General features: G+C 38.4%; 3 protein-coding genes across 9 annotated transcripts in view; 2 read left to right on the top strand and 1 right to left on the bottom strand.

Moving 5' to 3' along the window:
• Window positions 1–250: 250 nt before the first annotated feature.
• Atg10 (Autophagy-related 10) lies at window positions 251–8,174 on the bottom strand. Of its 4 annotated transcripts, none has more exons than XM_026812849.1 (5): window positions 8,150–8,174; window positions 1,230–1,345; window positions 957–1,182; window positions 423–591; window positions 251–364 (listed from the first exon to the last, which is right to left on the bottom strand). In XM_026812849.1, exons 2-5 carry the CDS (start codon window positions 1,335–1,337, stop codon window positions 268–270), a joined length of 600 nt encoding a protein of 199 aa, XP_026668650.1. In that variant the 5' UTR covers window positions 1,338–1,345; window positions 8,150–8,174; the 3' UTR covers window positions 251–267. The 4 variants fall into 4 exon arrangements, with proteins under 4 accessions (XP_026668650.1, XP_017878542.1, XP_017878543.1 ...); XM_018023053.2 differs by lacking the exon at window positions 8,150–8,174 and adding an exon at window positions 2,256–2,344; XM_018023054.2 differs by lacking the exon at window positions 8,150–8,174 and adding an exon at window positions 2,256–2,344 and having other exon boundaries at window positions 957–1,170.
• Ssdp (Sequence-specific single-stranded DNA-binding protein) lies at window positions 2,730–18,627 on the top strand. Of its 4 annotated transcripts, none has more exons than XM_018023050.2 (14): window positions 2,730–3,320; window positions 4,206–4,278; window positions 4,365–4,426; window positions 4,505–4,589; window positions 4,668–4,709; window positions 4,895–4,981; window positions 6,559–6,666; window positions 7,291–7,368; window positions 7,461–7,509; window positions 8,184–8,213; window positions 9,239–9,450; window positions 9,534–9,704; window positions 9,799–9,999; window positions 11,033–11,268. In XM_018023050.2, the coding sequence occupies exons 1-14, from the start codon at window positions 3,265–3,267 to the stop codon at window positions 11,039–11,041; spliced, it is 1,263 nt and encodes a 420-aa protein (XP_017878539.1). In that variant the 5' UTR covers window positions 2,730–3,264; the 3' UTR covers window positions 11,042–11,268. The 4 variants fall into 4 exon arrangements, with proteins under 4 accessions (XP_017878539.1, XP_017878541.1, XP_017878537.1 ...); XM_018023048.2 differs by lacking the exon at window positions 11,033–11,268 and adding an exon at window positions 15,864–18,627 and having other exon boundaries at window positions 3,265–3,320; XM_018023052.2 differs by lacking the exons at window positions 6,559–6,666; window positions 11,033–11,268 and adding an exon at window positions 15,864–18,627.
• A 1,189-nt stretch (window positions 18,628–19,816) lies between these two features.
• Window positions 19,817–21,666, top strand: part of spz6 (Spaetzle domain-containing protein 6) — a 6,730-nt gene continuing 4,880 nt past the window's right edge. Inside the window, exon 1 of the mRNA XM_026812844.1 lies at window positions 19,817–19,860. The gene's annotated coding sequence lies outside the window, so the exon portion shown is untranslated. The remainder of the gene's footprint in view (window positions 19,861–21,666) is intronic.

Raw genomic sequence — 21,666 nt, 5'->3', positions numbered from 1 at the left:
TTCGAGCCAAACGTTCGAAAATCGCGCGGGTGGTGGGGAATCAAGGAGGAAGGGAAGCGAATTTTATCAGCGGTGCGATGCAATTGGCGTTCGACTAATTTCGGCCGCCGCTCCGACCAACCGTGTTCCTCCACTCGAAGCTCAGCTTCGCCGAGCAACGGAGGCGGTGAATCGTATGGGATTTCTATCGAAAATTTAATTGTTCGCAATCGTAGGAGACATAGGAAAAGGTTTAAAGAAATGCGATTGATTTATGCCAACTTATAGTCACTTTATTACAGTCAATTGACAATATTCTGATGATAATTCGAGATTGAGCGCAGCGGGCGCAACAGTACTTAGCCAGCTGATTAATTTATTTTTGCTGAAACAAAATACAATAATTTACAAATCGTTCATATTCATACGTGAAATATAGTTACCTATTGCTCGTGACTTGCAGGAGCTCGTGAGACATACAAGGATGCAGATATAAAAACGGTGTACCCAATATCGGGTGTATCGCTTGAGACAATTCTGTGTATCTCAATTCTGCATTACGTACGAGGGACTGTGCTTCTTCTACAGATATCGGATTAATTCCAGGGAAATCTGCAGGAATATAAAAAGGAGCGTTGGAAAAATATATTAAAAAATCATCGATTCAGGATGATCGATAATGAAGAATGCATGCGATTCCTTTTGTTTCTCGTGTGCCATTGAACGCCAACTCTTGATCCGTTTGCCGCCTTCTTAGCCTAGTTCGAGAAGATAGGGTACAATCGAAGGAACAATCAGCATTACGTCGCCTGCCACTTTCAACCGGCTGTACACACCAGATTAAGGTCTAGTGGTGATCAGCGAACGATTGTAATAGACAATTCGTATTTTTGATGAATAGGCGGTTATAAAATTAACGACATTCACCGAGTATCATTAAAAAACGAGGATGTAGCGCGGCTTAAATTTAAGTTCACCTGATTTCCATCCGTTAAAATAAAGCACCGGAACGCCGTAGCTCATCGACCATAGTACGTGATGTTCTGTAACTAATGGTTTTTCGATCGGGCAATCAGCCTCGAACGGGTCTTGCTCCGATACGAAATTGAAATCGTCATTTTCCGGCGCCAAATAATCGCCGGTAATGTATCGTTTCCGTTGCCGAGCGACGTACGCCTCGCCCGGCACGCTCTGCAAATGTATCTGCCTTTTCACTCTCGCTTCAGAGACTCATAGTTAACAAAAATCACCTTGTCACCGCGAAATTCCCATCCGTCAGAGATCCGATTCGACATATTTACAAAACTCTCGGCATTCTCGACAAATTCCTCCCACGTGATTGTACCTGGACCATCCATTTGTCACACTAACAAACGTAATGGCAATTATGCATTTTTACATTTATATAAGAATAGTAGGGAGATAGAAGAAGATAAGATATCTGTGATATACAGTTGAGTTCGGGATAGGAATTCAATTGGAAATAATCGATCGAAACTTTCAATCTGATTTAATAATCGAGGAACTTATAGTCTAATTAATATCTTTTAGGTATTCATGTACACATGGGTAGAAGTTGCTCAATGATAATTATTCTGCAAAGAAGGGAATCTTGTGGGACAATCATTTATTTCGAGAAATGAGATACATCAATTCCAGGATAAAATTGAGAAAGGGGAAGCTGTACACCCGAAGGAATGGCTTGTCTCTTTTCTGTCCGACCCCTCGACGCTCAGTCAATTGTCGGCTATTTTGCATCGGCAATGCTCGGCAAGGTTCGGTTATCCCCGCTATCGGTAGCTCAAGCCAACAGCTTGCATGTATGAGCTATGCGTGCTATGTACAGACGAATACACGAACCTCACATACAACGATCGGCATCCAATAGTACGTACTGTTGCAGCCAGTGATGTACCTTCGATAGGTGAAATCTCCGAACGCGATTATATTTCTTCTCGTTATTATCGATACACGTGAAAATGAAACGCCTACTAAACGTCACATTTGTTTCTTTCAGAGAATCTTGAGTAAGTATCATTATACGTGAATCAATTTTTCTTCTTTCTATGTCGAGTATCAAAGATCAAGTTTACAACTACTGAAATTGATGTATGTTCATGTTATTCGTATTAGTCTGCTTGTAGAGAAAGAAGCTTGTGATCAACGAGGCTCATGTGAGTTCTGGTTAAAAGCCCGACTGTTTTGACTGAGTTTAATCGAATGTGTCTGAACTGGAAAGGAATCGTAGTTAAAAGAATAAACAAAAGATAACTTACGTACGATCCTGCCGTGAAAAGCAACGGCTGCGCGCGCAGCTCATAATTCTTGGTGGGGAGAAAGATAGACAATGGGACTAAGAGCAAAGAAGATAGGTAACGGTTTCCGTGTATAGACGTTCGTACGCCGTGTTGTGTTATACAAAAATAAGTTCACTCGTATCATATGCGCGTGTGTAAAGTGACACGGTGGTTCGTCCACTACCGGATAGGTAGAAAGGAAAAAAGGTGAAAGAACAGTAGGTAGAATCTGCACGGGGTCGAACGTTTTCGCATCAAGAATTTCGGGATCGACAAAGTGAACTTCACGGGTAAAGTGCGAGCGTGTCCGCCCGTGCGTCTGTCCGTCTATCTGTCCGTCTGTATCGTTAATGAGGTGAGGCGAGGTGAGGTAAGGTGAGTGGCGATCCGAAGCTGAAGAGAGTGAAGTGACCGAACGCAACATCGGTGAGAGGGACGCGGCCGTCATTTAACATCGAATTACAACGACGCGACGGTGGTATAGCCTGCGCGCAGGTTTCTCGATTCAATCGGGCGAGGAACTATCGTAGGTAAAAGAGAAAACGGGGAGGAAAGGCAAAGTGAACCGCGTCGACAGGGGGAAGAGTGCGAAGTCTGCGAACGCGATGACGACGCGCGTTCGTTCCGCGGTCATGCATCCGCAATTCGAGCCATGATGCGGAGTACTGTATCTAGTATATGCTGCTGGCCGCGGCTGTGCTCGTGTTTGTGACGTGTGTATGACCGATAGAAAAATAAGTTCTCCGTTGCATTTTATTTCCGTTTCGGAACGAACGTGCCACGTTAACACCGGAATCCTCTGTTGAGCCGGACGGTACTTACGGTTCCTTTGACCGCGGGCTACCTGCATCGACGGACATTTACTAGCACTAGCAAAGAGATAGTATGGGGGATGCGAAAACCCCGAACTGAGCACTCTCAGTTTCTCTCTGGCACTAGGACGAAACGGTGGTTCTGTTTACACTGGAAAAACTGACAGTCTTCGAGGATGTACGCGAAGGGGAAGGCGTCCTCGGTACCCTCGGACGCTCAAGCGAGAGAAAAGTATGTATTACTCGAATTTACCATTTTAAACAGAAAAAAGGAATATCAGAAAAAAATTTGCCGATTGATCGACCAACTCCATTTTTTTCTTCTGTCTACCGAGCGTGCGTATATGTACATGGATATTGGTTGCTCCAAAAGAGGAATCGGATTCATTGAACAATTCCGGCATGATAACGATATTCATGAACTTTATCACTTCTGGTCTCATTATGGAAATGTTAATACTAATTAAATTATACGATACTCTCGCGCAGATGAAAAGGAAAAATATCTGAATAATATTCGATGTACCTGCTTCTGATTAATTTTGCGGGCGGGATCAATGTTACGGTTACAGTTACAGATTTGAAGGAAACATTCGAGAATCGAGTTGTTTACTTTTTCGACATGCCCGCAACCTGCTTTCTCGTAAATTCGACTGAACTGTATGCTATGACTCACAAGAGTCACTTGTCTCGCAAAGCAGGCCGATTGGGCGCCATGTTTTTATCGTTTGCAACCAAGAAGTATAATAGTTTACGCAAAATACTATAACGAGTAATAATGACATTGTACAGAAATAGTATTGTTTTCTTTATGAGATGCAATACAGATTGAAAAAATAATTCCGTTGTTTTAATTTAGTGACGATGCCTCTTCTCTTAATCGTATAAACAAACGAATACATGCGTTTAATAATGCAATCGAACATATTGCATATTTTCACTTAACACAAGAAATACAATTTGTACAAATATCGATAAATGATTTTCAATTTCTTAAACGATTTATAGTAGTTTTGTCATGTAAAAATAATACTTTATTATGCATCGTAAGTTTGAGTTTATTTTTCCTGCGAACGATTACTTTATATTTATTTGGAAATTATTTATAATGTTCCAGATTGGCACTGTACGTGTATGAATATTTATTACATGTTGGCGCACAAAAGGCAGCACAGACATTCTTGTCGGAGGTAATCATTCGATAACTAATTCACTAATGAAGTGTAGAAAATATAATTACATCATTATTATAATTATGCGGTATTTTATTGCACAGATACGATGGGAAAAGAATATTACACTTGGCGAGCCACCTGGTTTCTTACACTCTTGGTGGTGGTAAGCATTATGCTTTGTTTTATCTTATCTGACAAGAGCTGCAAACTAACTCGACGTTTATGTTTCTAAATATTGTAGTGTATTCTGGGACCTATACTCGGCAGCACCAGAACGGCGGGATTCCTGTGAACACAGCAGTGAGGCCAAAGCTTTCCACGATTACGTTAGTATAATTTCATGATTGACAAATTATTTGTGTATCGTGTCTGAAGAGATTCTCATGAAAAATATTTTGTTTTAGGGCTTTGTGAACAGTGGTTATGGCGTCAACGGCATTGCTCATGTAAGTTATATTTTATTATAATCCTAATAATTTACGTTTAAACCATAGTTGACCTCTTATATGAATACCATTCGTAGATGACAGAGATTATCGATAGATGATGCATGTAGAAAAGCTAAGACGATGTTCTACTGACGCATTAATTGGTAGAATTTGACTACTAGATATTTATGATATAATTACAGAATGCTGGTCCAGCGCCTTCCCCCATAGGACAAATGCCACCCAACGATGGTATGCCTGGTGGTCCGATGCCTCCAGCATTTTTCCCAGTAAGCTTTTTCATTCTCTATTATTCATGTTTTGTTTTATTCCGTTTCAAACAGATAAGTTTTATTTGGGATTCAAGCCATTGTTCTTACTTTCGTTTAATAAATTATTATATTTAATTTGTTCCATACAAATAGGATGTTAAAAATATTTTACAATTTATTTCTCTTCTGTCTTAAATGATTCTAATTGTAAACTTTCTTATTCTACGATGTATGGCGTAATTAATGATTTACTATGGAACATGTTTTTTCTGACTATATGTGTGTATGTATATCACGAAGAGGAGAGTGAAGAAATGAAACAATATTTTTACTACATAAACTACTCTTGTAACAACAAACAAACAAAATGTTTTATCTACTTTGTCTTTCTTTCTTAAAATAACACATACGAAATCGTAGCTTTTATAGTCTTTACTATAAAAAAATTAGACGTGTTATAATTGTATATAGACACATCACGAATATTTATATGTACATACATAAATATGTATAAATATCTGTTATCATTGTTATGCCTAGTTATAACTCTCATTCATTATAATTCTACACTTGATTCAAAGCTCTCAACATTTATTTTATTAATTTGAACATAAAGAAATATTTTTACGATTTACGGTTCATTCGGATTAAAACTGACAGTTTAGTTTATGAAATTTGGCTATGCTTATCCTGTTATTAAATACAAACTGTTGATACTGTTAAAATACAAATTAATTTCTTATGATGTTTTGTACTTCATAGAAGTAATTCTGTAAATACTTGTCTTACTTGTGAAGTCTTAGTGGTATTAATTGATATTTGTTCATATGAAACGTCCATTTTGTTTATATGGTTACTGTAAAGTGTACACGGTGTCGTTGGGTTTTGAAACAAGTGTACGTTCAATTAAAATTCTCATGCCATGCTTGTCAACACTGTATCTATGTACTTATTTTCTCTCTGCTATGTATCTAACACTTGAATGTGCGTTCCTTTACCATTTTCACTCTCTGATCTCCTCTTTGCATAAAGCAGGAAATAAACCAGAAAAATGTACCAGGAAAGATTTTGTATAGATGTTAGAAAATAGTTTTAGCAACTCATTTTTTATAGTAGGATGATAATAGGCCACACTTCTCTACGTTCAATTCAGAAGCCTGCTTAGATAGTAGTCTAGTATTCGATACAAGCAACTTCAATGAATCCTTTACGATAGGTATAAAAATTGAAAACTACCAAAAGAATGTAAAGTTAAAAATACATAACATCATCGCGATTTTACTGAGATATCTCTATATATTTTAAAGAAGAGACTTTATTTATTTATTTTTTTATTTAATGTCAAACTTTTGTTTCAATATGAAATGGGATATTCTCAAGCGTTCGATAACGACCGTATTTCGCGTGGAAAATATTGGCTAGGCGAGAACTGATATTTTTTGTTCTCTTTTTCTAATATTGTAATGATAACTTTTAGATTTTTAAGGTGCGGACCAACATAGTATTAACACAAAATCATACCCAAGCCTTCTAGTCTAGCTGTTGCCTGGATCGCAGTGTTGCTACATGTCTGTCGTTTGCGTTGCTTGTTGCAGAACAACTCGACAATGCGACCATCTCCGCCCACACACCCCTCATCACAGCCATCCCCCCAGCACCCCCAGCCACCCCCGCCCCCACACTCGCAGATGATGTCCACTCAGGTAAGCCTCATTCGACACACTACACATTTATCACTCATCACGAAGATCCACTCTCATTACACCATTATCATCGTTTACCTTATGACCGTTTGCTCGAATTCGCTTTTACTCCTATCAAAGTTACTCGCAACCCTTTCGTCACGCACAGGACGTACCACGGTTACAGGGTTGTGTTAAAAGACAGAGTTTTTTGTACACTAAAATACATGATCTAAACCAAACAATAAAACTGTGTTTGTAATGTAATGTAAATTATTGAATATGCGTATCTAAAGGTAAGGAAGAAGATTAATAAATTGTTAATGTTTATGATATGGGCTTAATAATACAAGGTAAGAGTTGCATCGTACGCGACATTTCGGTTCACTTTGACTTGTTTTCTGTTAAATATCGACCCTTGTCTGTGATCCTACTTGCACATTAACAAAATACAAGTATTGATAATGTGCCCTACGACTTTTATCGTAGCACATGTCGTATGGCCTAGTATGTGATCGATTGCTTGTTGCGGCTGCCTGGTGTGTAAGTTTTGTAACGTACGATAGCTATAACGAATTATGCTGTTTTTATTTACGTATCTTTAAATTCTCTTTGTTTAACGCGTAGATATTTTACTTGTTACAGTTCATGGGCGGTCCACGGTATCCCGCTGGACCAAGACCCGGAGTACGTATGCCGCAAATGGGAAATGACTTCAACGGGGTGTGTATAATTACACTTTTCGAATATAACATAATTATGGTTTGTAAAGAGCAATTGGTAACGCGTTATTTGTTTTTTGATTTTGAATTCAGCCACCGGGACAGCCAATGATGCCAAATAGTATGGATCCGACTAGACAAGGTAAGAGCTCAGTTTTATGCTAGATTCTCATTGATTTTTTTTCTGGCATTGACAATAATTGCGAGAGGAGAATGGCATAGACGCATGCATACCAAAAACCACACAGCAATAAATGAATAAGTAATTATTAAAAGTGGATTGGATTGCTGTGATGTGGAGTGGATTGGTTTTTGAATTGTCTAGTTACGTGCAGTGGTGTAGTTTTCAAGTTAATATCATTATTATTAGCATTTTACATTAATTCTCTTGCTATCTTCTTTCTTGCATCGAGAGTAAAAAATCGACTTAACGTTTCACTTAATGATAAAGTAAGTTCTTTATTTATACTATTTTCCTTTTTTTTATTTTAATACGCTTTTAAATATCTTTACCCATTTATTTTTAAGAATATGAAACAGTAAACCTATGTCTACAGTTTTATTATAACACGTTTTTATAAAAATAGAAAGTATTGATCGATCTGCTGAGAGTTTGTACGGGAAGATGTTATAGTAAACTTCTTAAAATGGCATTTACCGAGAGATCTTCATAGTTGCTGGAGCTATATATTTTCACATTGTTCGAGTAATATTCGGAACGTTATTCACTATGCGACCGCAGAGTAACTAGACCTTACCGCCATCAACCTGACCTTACCTACCTGCCGTACTAATGTGTGCTCTTGTGTTCCTCAGGCGAAGCTGGAGAATTTGTAGGGTGGCAAGGTAGGAAGCAACCCAGCAACCAAATCACACTCACATGACTTAGTCAAGCCTAACTTTTATTTTTTTTTTCCTGCCCGTTTTTCTCATAGTTTCTGTTCTCACTCGTTTTATATATATAAACATATATATATATACATACGAATAAGTGCACTAGCTTCGTCTTTTTGTACACTTGCTCGATCTCGTATCTAACTTCGTCAACTCGATGAATCAAACGCGAAGTCAATGTTCAATTTTGCTATGAGAACAGTTAAAAATTTGTCCAGTAATTAACACAGTCGCGTTTAAGTGTTTCAAGAAATAAGAATCACAAATACATCACGTTTTAACATCTTATCGTTCTTCGCTGTACGATCGCAGTGAACTTGTGGCTAACAAAATACACGTTTGTCGTTATTGCAAATCACTGCAGCACAAACTTAACATATGCAAAGACTTGTAACCAGTTTTTTTTATCGCAAATTATGTGAAAAGGTTTCACATTATTGAAAGAATTATTTATTTATTTTTTGTTTATACAAGACTTTACAATATTATGCAATTCATTCATGTCATTATAAACATACATATTGCTGTATGATACCGCAATCCTTTCTGACCAGGCATGATTGTCTTGTTTGTTATGCATTGCACTGTTTCATCTTTCCATTGTCAAAGTTTGAAGCTCAGACGTTTATCACTCGGTAGTGCTGTCTCTCATCCTTCGCATGAGCTTTGTCACTCGATTAATTTGTGTAGTATGTGAATTACCAATTTGGCATGCCATCCACTCGCTTCACTGTTTAGAAATGACTTCGGCAAAGCATGATATCGTTTTCATTTCAGAACGATTATAAACGCTAGTATAGCTAATAAATAAAAAGTATCAACAAATTTATACATAATATATACAAATACTCCGTATTGTCACATGATTTGCCGTTGATCCAAAGATTCACGATTTGCATTAGTATTAACATAAAACTAGAACAGCATTAATACTTGTGACTTGACGCAGACGCATCAAATATTGTTTTTATTCATAGCTCCTCCAGGCATGAATCCGATGAATCCAAGGATGAATCCTCCACGAGGACCAGGCATGGGCCCCATGGGACCTGGTAGTTACGGTCCAGGAATGAGGGGTCCACCACCCAACAGTAGTTTAGGTCCAGGAGGTCCTGGAGGTCCCGGTATGCCACCAATGAGTATGGCAGGTCCAGGCGGTAGACAACAATGGCAACCAAACACGTCCACGGTGCGAATCTCCTTTATATCATAATCATGCCTCTAAATGATCCATTTCATGAACGTTTCGTTAATAATGAATTTTGATTATAGCCAATGAATTATTCATCATCATCGCCGGGTAATTACGGAGGGCCACCCGGTTCGACGGGTCCTCCAGGCCCGGGTACACCGATCATGCCCAGCCCACAAGATAGTAGTAATAGTGGTGGTGAAAATATGTACACCATGATGAAACCTGTACCTGGAGGAAATATGCCTGGTGTAAGTAATCGTCTCTTTTCTTTTTCTTTCTATAATTTTGAAACGATGTCATCAATGAACTGAAATGGATTAATGGTATTTTTGATTGTATCAGGATTTTCCGATGAGCGGCGGACCAGAGGGTGGCCCGATGGGACCTATGGGTCCGAACACGATGGGTCCTGTTCTGAATGGTGACGGCCTCGATGGAATGAAAAACAGTCCGGCTAATGGCGGTCCTGGTACACCACGAGAAGACAGTGGAAGTGGAATGGGTGATTATAATCTTGGTGGTTTTGGAGGTCCCGGAGAAAATGTAAGTATTAGTAAGTTTTATTTACCGAATCCCTATTACAGTCACTCGACGTGTTAGTATGGACTTATATGTGATCTTCAATTAATTATCTTTAGTCTTAATTAAATTAATAAATCGTCTATTTTAAAGTATCAATTCGCTGTTGAATGCATTAGGATGAAATATGAGTCCATATGATAACCGATTCTTCTTCAGCAATTAACAGATACAGGTGCTTTCGTCAATGCGTCAATTAGTTAATTATTTGATTAAAAAATAATTTGGGTTTTACTACAATTAAAGGGCTTATCCTCGAGCTTATTCCAACCACCTGGTTAATGCTTAATCCAAAACGTATCGATACTTGACAATGATTCGAAACGTCCTATTTAATCGTATTAGGCTTGTTGGGAAATTTAATTTAGATTATCTCCACTTGCATCTAATGTCGTTGTAACTATTTGGCTCAGATTGTGTCTAACTATTATCATACTAACAGTATGGCTAATGATGCGAACATAAAGTGGGTATAAAAATCCCGAAGCATTCGACAGATAGTCTTTCATTCGTGAAGGTATCAAACCTTGGGATCGAGAATTAAAAGTATTATTACGATTGCGTCCAGAGATTGTGACTTAAATGTTTCGAGACCTTTTCTACCTACTTTACATCTACAAAACAGTATAGAACAATTTTCGTACGATAATACATGAGATGTTCCGTAAGGTGTATCGTATAAAATATGTATAGAGATTTGAAATTCATGTGTATAAACATATCGCAGTTTCTTACAATTTATTTGTTGTCGAATGAGATGTACAAAATGTGAATTTAATCATCGCGTTCGCCTACTAGAATAAAAATATTGCCGGATACGATACGCATTGCGGAAAATCGTTTGATAATTGTATAATCGAGTCGTTTAACGAGCGCGCGAAAAACGGTATTCCTTTTCCTTTTTAATCTTACGTTATTATTGCGGAATAACGAGTAGGATTCTGAATGAAAGGAGTGATAAGTAATCTCGCACGTGCGCCTTCTGTATTCCCGACAGTTTTTTTAAAAAGTCAAGTCGCCTTGGATCCAGCCTCGAGTTCGTAGATGCCGTAGATTTCCCGGTTAATCACGCAATGTGGAAAAGAAGGATAAATTCGAAACCACTGAGTTTTACGTTGTCACGTGCGATCCACGTCACGTGTTACACGCGGTTCGTACGCGATATTCTTCAATGGCTCAAGCACTTACTGTACGCTCGTGGCAAGACACAAAATACACGTACACACAAACACACATACACGCGTGCATTCGCGTCTCGACGTGCGTTCGTTTAATTATTCGCCTCTAATCGAGTTAGGCTAGCATTTAAGTGCTCACTACTACGCTACTTACATATGGAATTATGATGCATAACTTGAATCATGATTTAATTACACTATACAGATATCGAGAAGTATATATATTATATATATGCTTTGCTAAATACTCACAAGGTTGCAGACTAGGATTTTTATTATTCTTTTTCTTTATTTTTATTTGACTTTTTTTTAATACGATTATTTCAATTTACATTTTTATTGTCGACAGTACGATGAATTTTTTTTATCGACTCGTGTCAACGCCAACGTCTATTTATATTTATTTGAACGTTAGCTTGTAAGCAAAGGTGCCTGAAAAACCGCGAACTACATACTGTGATTATCAATCGCATAATTGTCAATCGATTTCTCAATTCTCTTTTCTATCCTAGCTTTTTTTTTATTATTATTATTACTACTATTATTTTTTATTCTTATTTTATTTTCTTTCTATCAATTCGCACCGCTAGCTCGCCGCTAGCCACCTGGCTTATTTTTCATCCCATTATAGAGTTAGGTCAGAATTCTTACACGTATTTTTCACTTCAGTTTAATTGTATTGTTCATTCGACAAAATTGAAAGCAGGAATTAATCACTTCCACTGTGCTTTCTATTTTATTGAATCAACAAATACACCGTTCGATTAAACTGAGTCATCGAAAAACGTGAAATTGATTCTTCAACGCGATCAGCTACGGGTATCCATTTCTATCGCGTTCGCATATCGTGACGCCTTTGCGTATCATCTGCTATCTGTATACGTAAATTTTTATACTCAATGGCACAATTATGGAAATTACTTCGATAAAACATGACTAATGCATAAAACCAATTAATGTATTTATACTTTACAATTCGATGTGTACGCTGATATGCATTGACGGTACAATAGGCGAACAGGATACAAGCGGATGCCTATTTAGTTTTACGCGCGTCACTTTTTACACACACTTGCCTAATCGTTGGAATTCCTTTCTGAATCAACGACGCTCTGTAATGAGGTGATTAAAATCAGCCGAACTCGGACCGAGTCCCTCCACTATTTGCTCAGAATTCGCATTATCGATAAACGAAACAAGTCTCTCTTTTTTTTTTAATGACAAGCGCACCATTTATCTCGCAGCCATTGACATCGCAATGCTCGACGACTTAATTAAAATATAAACTAAGTGACTTGTTTGAAAGACAACGAAAAAAAGTGTTGGCACCATCATGAGACAAACGCGTACAAATCTAGTCATGCACGATCACTTTTTAAAAATGCTGGTTCTTTTGCTGGAGTTCGCTCGCGTATGCGGGCATCGAGCGCTGCGACTGCATTTTTTAATCCTCTAACTTAACTGTAATACGATTTTAAAGTTACTTTTCGCGAGAGCAAGTTCCTATTAAAAATTCGAACCAACAACGGAAATCTCAAGTTCCTTCGAGATTAGCTTATCGAGTTTCCTCGTCCAACAACGATTCGCTGACTCCGGCGAGTATTGCGAGGCGAATGGTGCCGCGACTTAACGAAAAAAAGTACTTGGGAATATAATATAAAGGAAGGGTAGTTATATATATAACGTACACGCGACGATATATATATAACGTGTAATTATTTTTGTATAAGAGTCGTAGACGGTGTAAGTACTGAACCTAAACGAGTGAGTGTGACAAACGTAAAGAAAAAATGAAAGTGGAAATAGATACGGGCCGATAAAGGAGATAACGAGAAATGAAAAAGGAAAAATCGTGCGAACCTCCCGGCATCCATCCGTCCGTTATGGTTATAGGTCAGTACCGGACTATGCTGTGCTGCTGTTAGTTGTGTTTTAAATTAATCGAAAAATATTGAAGAAAAAAAGAAAAAAAAAGGTGTCGATGGAATTATGTAATCACGAGAGGAGAGAAAGGAGAAGCGCGAGAGAGGGAGAGAATTGCGAGTGCATACTCTGAGAGCACCGGCAAGATCGACTATCGACTAACTCGAGGACGATCGAATGTAGATATTTTCCACGCGATACCATTTGCGACTTCTCGAGGAATTAGAATTAGGTTTAATTTTGCCACGTTTTTATTCATTCTTTTTCTTAGTTTTATATACGTATTTCCTCTTTTTTTTACACGAGTATACATCGTTTAATATTTATAACATTGTAATTTAATAATTATATATTTTGTATAAAATATATATAATGATAATATTGTTAGGATACGAGAAAGTAATCAATGTTAATTATGATCTAACGAGTGAACGAGGGTTTTGTAGGGTTTCGATGAACACTAGTCGGACGATAATTACTCATGCCACTTCTTTTGCCGAGCTCGGAGCGCAATGAAAGTTCGCCGTGAAAGAAGACTGTCTTATATTCTATATTAGTTTTGAATGTTTTTTTAAAAGGGTAAAAAGAAAAGAGAAAAAAGTGTAAGCTGCTTGCCGTTGTTCCGGAGTATCCACCGTGTCAATTAACGTGCGTACTTTACTAATTAGGAAGAAAAAGAAGCACACACATACACATATACATATAGATATATAAATATACATATATAAATATACACACGTAACGAGAGGCAACTAAAATATTTGCTTTTACCAACTTTAATAACGTTTAATCGGTGCGAGATGTCGACGAACATCATTTCGAACTAAGAAAATCCTCGTAACTTAATTATGAATTTAACGGTTGAATCCGCTCGAACAATTTATTCAATTAGATTGAAAGTTGCGTGTATAACGCAAATCGTCGTTCAACGTTTGCGCTGTTTTTCCTTGCCTTTAAACTTCACTGGATCGATCGTGTTCTGTGTAAATGTCTCACAACGAGGAAAGCCAAAACGAAGCGAATCGAACGTGGAATTGTTAACGTTGGTAGAATTCATTTTATTTTGCTTGTAACGCGACCCGTTGTCGTGCGTTATTCAGAGGAAAGTAATTTCAAGGTTGCCCGATAAAGCGTGCCTCGGAGAAAAAGATATAATATTACATATTACGGCGTGAAGCGCACTATAATGGTACTTTAGAAACGAGAATCGTCGAACTACTTTTAACACAGCCCCACGTTGTAAGCAAATGAATGGCGACGAACGATTACATTTATTAATATATGCCTAAGCCCAGGGGAAATCGAGACAATAAATGTAAACCTGTTACACTGAGAACTACTGCGTTTTTCTTTTTTATTTGCGTTCAAATCCGCAGGGTGCTGGCTACAAAAACGTTTATATATGACTATCTGTTTCCGCTACGTTACGTTACTTTCTTTATTTTTCTGGTAATCACATGTCATTTGTGTTTCACATTGCGTTATTTTCTTAAATGAAAACCCGGTCGGCGGCTCGACACGGAATTACTGCGATGAATATTCACGCGGTCACGCGTTCTTTCTCTCTTTTTTTTTTTCTAAGCGTAATCTGTACATTTGTTCTAACACGAAACATTCGCCGCTCACGCGGCAATTATATGTGCGTATGAAATATGTTTTTAATGTTGCTTCAACGTCACATAAGTTTTTGCCACTAATGTTAAAGACACTTGCTTCAGATTCGGAGACTAACACTGAGCACGTAAATAAGTGTGTAAATCAGGATTGTCCATCAATCCTCGGATATCGTCGGAGTAAATCGAAGCATGAGAAAAGAATGTTACATACTGTGGAACACAATGTCCTGTGATATTACCTAACGACTCTAACGCAAACGGTGAATATTTGAAAGTCGATTTCGATGAATAGAGAAACGGAAGAAATAGTGAAATCTGATAGCTGTATATAGTACTAGCCTGTACTGACCTGTAGCACATGGATGCGTGAGCACAAAGCGATTGGTGGATTGCGAGATCGTATCGAGACACGATTTAAAAGTATTGCAAAGTATTGATCAGCAGAAAATTTATTCTATATAACCCGTGAGGGATGACACGTCGAGTTTCTCTGTTACAATTTTTTCTTAATATTTGACTAAGATTTTTTCATTGTTGGTGAGGTGTGCGTGAGTGGGGGGCAAGTGGCGCACACGAAAGGCGCAGGAAATTTTTATTTGTACATTCTCTTCATTTATTTATTTATTTCTATTTTTTTTTTTTTTGCTCGATACGGGCTTCTTTTTTATGTAACGTCCATGTGTTGTGGGTCAGAGCGCCCTGGAAATGTGGAACCTTAATTCGCGGTTCCCGAAACCAAATTTCTTTTCCTAGTTCATTCATGTGTTAATCCTCTCTTTAAGTTTTTGCGTTTCACGAGCCCAGCCCCTTCACGACGCACCGTCACCGCGCCGCACAAACAATTTGCGGCATGTCAGCGTTTTCTTTTCTTTTTAAACCCCCGAGAGTTTACCTCGGGATCAGCGAACCGCGATGAGTGAGTTTCGAGCACCTTCAACGGCGCTGGGTTTGACGAGTAAAACTTTTTCATTTTCACATTTAAAAATAATTTTGGTGCCGTCACGGCTCGCTGATGAAACGCTGAGAAAACGAAATTTGGGCAAGATATCGCCTCGTGGTGGTCTTGCCTGACGTCTTACGTGTAACCGGCCTGGTGTTGGTTGATTCGCAGGATCAAACTGAGTCAGCGGCCATACTCAAGATCAAGGAGAGCATGCAGGAAGAGGCGAAGAGGTTTGAGAAGGACTCAGATCATCCCGATTATTACATACAATAACTCTTCACGAGTCGTTGGGCTCCGAGACCAAACTAACGTTCTAAGAAAAAGATCCTCCTCTCTCTCTCTCTCTCTCTCTCTCTCTTTCTATCTCTTTCTCCTACGAAAATCCAGAACTATCCTCATCGCACTACTCTACGATAATAATCTCTCCTTCGGCCCGGTCCCTTCCCTTCGAGTCAAAGCATAAGGGCAGAGGAAAATTTAAAAAACAAAAATCCAAAAAAAAAGGAAGAACTGAGCTCGATGAGAGAAATGCACAATATTTGAGTGTATTCTCCCTCTGCTGAGTGAGGGGGCCTCGTCCATGATTTTTCTCGGCCTTCCTCGCGAAGGGTCCCGTTTAAAAACCAAGAGTTATCGAATCTTCGTGAGAGCACTCTGTTTCACGCAAATTTCTTTCGTAATTTCGCGTTGACGTACATTCTTAGAAAAATTACTCCTGTACATACGCGCACGATCATCTCGAATCGTCGTCGACCGACGATCTTTCGCTGTTTCCGCAAATGGACACGGGACGAGACCTTTCGAGTATCACTCCGAACGACTCGAAGGTCTTGAAACGTAGAAAAATGTCGATTTAAAAAAAAAAAAAAAATGAAAACGTAGATTTGGTATCACGATTCTTAAAAAAGTTACGTTTCGATTGCTTCGACCACGGTGGTACTCGAAATTTTTAATTGTATCTAATATATATACGCCCGTGCCATTTGATTCAGACTAATCCCGTTTCGACGTCGTTTTTTTTATCATTGAACGGTAATTTCCCGTTTAGAAGATCCCCGTACCGTCTCCTACTCTCTTAGGAACCCCAGTTTTGTTTTCTAACAAAGGAAAAAGAAAAATGCTAAGTGCTTCCTTATTGGCTCTAAGTTGAAAGAAAACGCTATATTTTTTGTACAGTTCGAGAAAGCAGTATGTGTGATGTTTTTATATATATACGAGAGTAGTAGTCGCTTCCCATTCCCCTCTAGCCTCTCCCCTCGATATGTTCATTTGCCACAGAGAGCTGTTCGCGACGTTTCATCGGTTTCCTCGGTCGTCGAAAAACGTAACTGTGATAAAAAAAAAAAGATTACAAGTACACTCCCGGTATCGCGAATCTATTGCGCTTTGAATGCGCTGCAGGCGTTGAAAACGAGCACGCGCTTTGATAGCGCATAATCAGACATATGATACATACGTACGTATAAATTGAAAAATCGATGTCAAAGGTACAAGATATAGACATTAACAATAGAATAACCGTATATGTGTTTATCGATAGAGCATATTTATTAAGCGCGTGTTCATTCTCGACTCTCGCCGTTTTATTAGCTTTAAAACGTCGACGAAACGCCTTTCGCGGATACTCGAAGCGAGATCGATCGATCTCCCAGGAAGGTAATTCGTCCGTGAAATTCCAAATAATTGGAATAAAAGTTCCACGCGAAATAGAATCATCGTACGAAGTTCGTTTAGTAAAAAAACGAAAAAGAAAGAAAAACGAACGATCGATCCCGCCGCAAGATTGTACGTCAGCGCAGCGATTCGCGAGCATCGGTAGTATTAAAAAAAAAATACCTGTACTCGTTATTGTGGCATCATTCTACGATCCATCAGTTATTCCTTCCGAGAAAGATAAGCGTCGATATCTTCCACGAAGTTGTATACATTCACGTATTAACCGCAAGAGGATCCACGAGAACGCAACGTCTTTTTTCAGTTTCTCGTTGCAAAGAATTTTAGAATGGTCAACGGTATCGATATTAAAACTTAATTTATTTAGAAGAGGGAGTAAAGAACGGGACGGCGTGCATGAAACGGTATGCGGGAATTGTGACGAGGGGTCAATCGATAACGTTGTTCACATTTTATCGATGACGAATTCACGGGCATTCTTTATACGTTCGAGACGTTGCAATCTCGATCGTGTTGCACACAGTGGATCGGTTTTTAGTTAAATCGAGAAGCGCACAGTATTCAAAGGCTGCAATGATATTATTGAGAGTACGCAGACACTCGGGTCTCACGTCTTATCTATGTCCGAACGAGAGGAACCCGACGAAACGGTTCTTCGAGTATTGTAACTCCCACCCCCCTTCCTATCATCCCCTTAGGATTTAATCCGCTGCGGCGGGAATCCGGCCAGTGTGCGTCGATAGTACATATTAGATGAATTTTCATCCGTTCGAGACGATCGTTTGTTGATCGCCAGTTCGTGCGACAAGCGGTGTTCGAGGAACTTTAATTCGTTTTATCGTTCTCGGTATTCGAAAGGACAGCATTACATTGGAAGAACGTATTGTTCAATTGTGTAAGAATCGAGAGTTTCTTTTAATTGTCTGGTTGATAAAGAACACGTGAATCCGTACAAGATAGCGATTGCACACGTGAACGCGATCGAACAACTATACGAGACATAATTTAATACTTGTTTGGAATTCGATCCTCGTTCGACTCGGTGTGTAAATAATCTTCGTGGCGATCGTTGAAATTGTTCGGTAGCCTGTACGAGTCTTACATTTGCCCGTTTTATTTTCTGATCGATGCCACGGTACCGGCAGCGTGTACACGCGCACACGTGTATTATTTCGGCGTGATTCAAATGTAAATGTAAGTTGTACAAATTCTCGAGAGTGCAATTCGGATTAAATAGCCTACGTATGTACGATAACAACGCGGTGTTCCTGATAATTAACGGGCGTTGACGTTCGTTTCGTTCATTAATCCTATCTTTCCCCAAATTACTTTATCGTTAAACCAAAAAGCAAATGATATCATATTTCATTAATAAAATGTAATAATTATCATTATTCTTGTTTATGGGAAAGACAGAGTTAAGTTCTTAAATTCGGGTCGTTTCTCTTTATGTTCTTATAATTATGAAGGAATTGATGATATTTCTATAAAATTTCTCGTTTTCGTTGCTACATTTTCGTCGCCCGAATTTAGGTAGATTTCTTTTGGAACTGCGTCTTATTTAATTGTTAATCAATTAATCACAATGTTAATACACATTGTGTAGTGAATTTTTATATTACATATTTGACTTTTCGTTTATCCTGCGAAGGACGCGTCGTTTTATGCATAACGACATTATTTTCTTGTGAGTTAAAAGGAACGTTGCGTTACGGATAGACCAAAAATTGCTTGAAACGGAGCCGCGTACAATAGTTCGTATTGAATCGTGTGTAGCGCAGAATCAATTGTAAACAAAGCACGAGTTTAAATCAATAACGATTCTAATTGTCGAGTACGAGAAGAGATATTTGTATATTGTTTAAAACGAGAATTGAACTCGTTACGATTAGGTGAAGAAGTAAGAAAAATAAGAACGGTACCTCCGCGTACCGGATATTTCGCGTTGCGATTTCGTAAGATAATTAGGAATTTATAATAATAATAAGTAAGGGTAAATTAGGTCGGCGTTAGAGGAGTCTCCGAATCGATGTAACTGAAAGAGTATTCTAACCGCAATTAAGAATGGATTCCAGCGTGTGTAAATTACATGAGATAGGTATGAATTAGGAAATCGATGAGCCGCCATCGTCCCAGCCCCGATTACAATTTCCCATCCTATCCTTCGAGTGTTTGCATCAACGAGAAATAAAACCGTAAATTTCGTTTTTTTAATTTAATTGTACGATGATTGTAACACTGACGCGGGCTGTAAATCTTGCGGCTGACCTCACGTATTCTTTAAATTCACGCATAATTATCGACATAATTATAGATACCTATTACGAATATAACATTCAAGTAGTAAGTAATAAACGATAAAATAATGGAATAAATATCATCTATCCTTCAAATCGGAACTGTTTTCTGTTCCTCGCACCTCACGTTTATACTAGCGAATACCTCAACGAAATCATCGAAGACTCAAGAGTATCCTGGATTTCACTCATGGGTAAGTTATGCATTTCTCTTTTCTTCATTTGTACTGCAACATTTAAAATAATATCGACATGCGATTTAATCAAATATGATTAAACTGAACGCAAAACGTCTGAACAAAATCGGATCGTATCGAGTGATGCGAATTAAGTTCAAGGGAACGCAATCGGAATACTTAGAGCGTATTCGGTTCAATTTCATCGCAGCACGAAGGTTGAGTGTGCGAGACCAGCATGACGCGGAAATACGGGTTCTGCCGGTTGGACTTTCTAGATTTCATGTGCTATTAGGTCATTGTTGGCAATGTTTTCTTTAAAAACCGTCGGGAACTATTTACGCGAGAGACTGTTGCGAATCAATGACCTGCAAGCGCTCAAAGCGGTAAATCTGATACGCCAATGTCGTAATCACATTAAGTCTATCAAATTTTATCTAATCTGTACCTGGATCAAGCAGTCCTAGAGCTTTAAATACACATCAAACATGAAATGAACACATAATTAGTTTTATCGATCTATCAATTTCTCTGTGATTTTATATCAACTGATACATATTAAGTAATTAGATAATCAGGTCGATACTGCAATATTATTTCTCGTAACGCTCCGAGTCGGAAGATAAAAAATATCGTCGGTACGCCTATGCGTAAATCGACAGGTTGCCGTTCCACATACTTCTTTGTACGTACTCTGTACTCAACGTGGAAGGATGTTCAATGAGTTGATGGCCTTGACCAACTACTATAGCAACGTGCATTTCCGGAAAGGCCCCGATCTCCGCTCGCGAGATCTCCTCCGCTCGAACAACTAATCTGTCTGCAGTAAAATATTCATCCCACGATATGATGGATAATGAATGCATATCGACAGATTTTATTTTAATTAGATGTATAATAATTAACGCAGAGCAAATTAGAATATGTTTAGAGCACGAAATAAAATATGAAAGGTTCTACATATAATAGAATATCATCAAAAAAAGGTACAGATATACAATGAATATAATGAATGATAGGGGAACGAGAAAGGTCTGGAAATTAAAACGCAAGCATATGCGAGTGTTAATTTATTTGTTTTGTCGGTGGATTGCATACATTAGAGAAAACTTGTTCGGAGATTACGCTGCGTATCTGGAAAGTGACGATTATGTTGGAATGCCGTGACAGTTACAAACGGATCAGCAACAGTTCGTCCGAAAAGAAGGACACCACATTCTATCATCCTTGTCTCGCTTCACTCGTTTCCACCTCGAACCTGTACGCGAGCGCTACGGACCTCCGCGCTACAGTACAATCTATCTTGTTCTCTTCGTCGTCTCTTTATTTTTATTAAACAAACACGTAATAGTGATTTAAATAATGAAGATTTGCAAGCATCCGAAAATTCGAGCACACGAGTCTCGGGTCGAGTCGGACGCAATCCCGCAAGTTTTACCAGCACGCTTTGTTCCGGTGCCCGTAATTACGAGACACGCACATCAACTCGGGGCTCGAAACTCAATTCGGGTGCCCTCGTTATATTCACAGCATGATTTTTCAAACTATTGTATAATCAAGATTAAATGCAGTAAGGTTTACGAAATTCAGGTTTGAGTCCCGAGTCGAGTTCAAGTCCCAAAATTACAGCTACCCGAACAAAACGTGACAACTTTCGCAGCCCTATCCGAACCCAAAGAGGATTCCCAATCTGAACTTTTTAATACTAAATATAAATAAAGTATTATCTCTATTTCATGATTATCATCTGTTTCATACAAGAAGTGAACGTCCTTAATTGTTAAAATTAATTTGATCGTAAGTCGAGCAATTTAAGGATGTATG

This window comes from Ceratina calcarata, unplaced genomic scaffold (assembly GCF_001652005.2).
Source record: "Ceratina calcarata isolate Rehan_Ccalc_2016 unplaced genomic scaffold, ASM165200v1 scaffold297.2, whole genome shotgun sequence".
Lineage (NCBI taxonomy): Eukaryota > Metazoa > Arthropoda > Insecta > Hymenoptera > Apidae > Ceratina > Ceratina calcarata.
The sequence above is the reverse complement of the archived record's forward strand: the minus strand, read 5'-3'. Positions and strand labels throughout refer to the sequence as shown.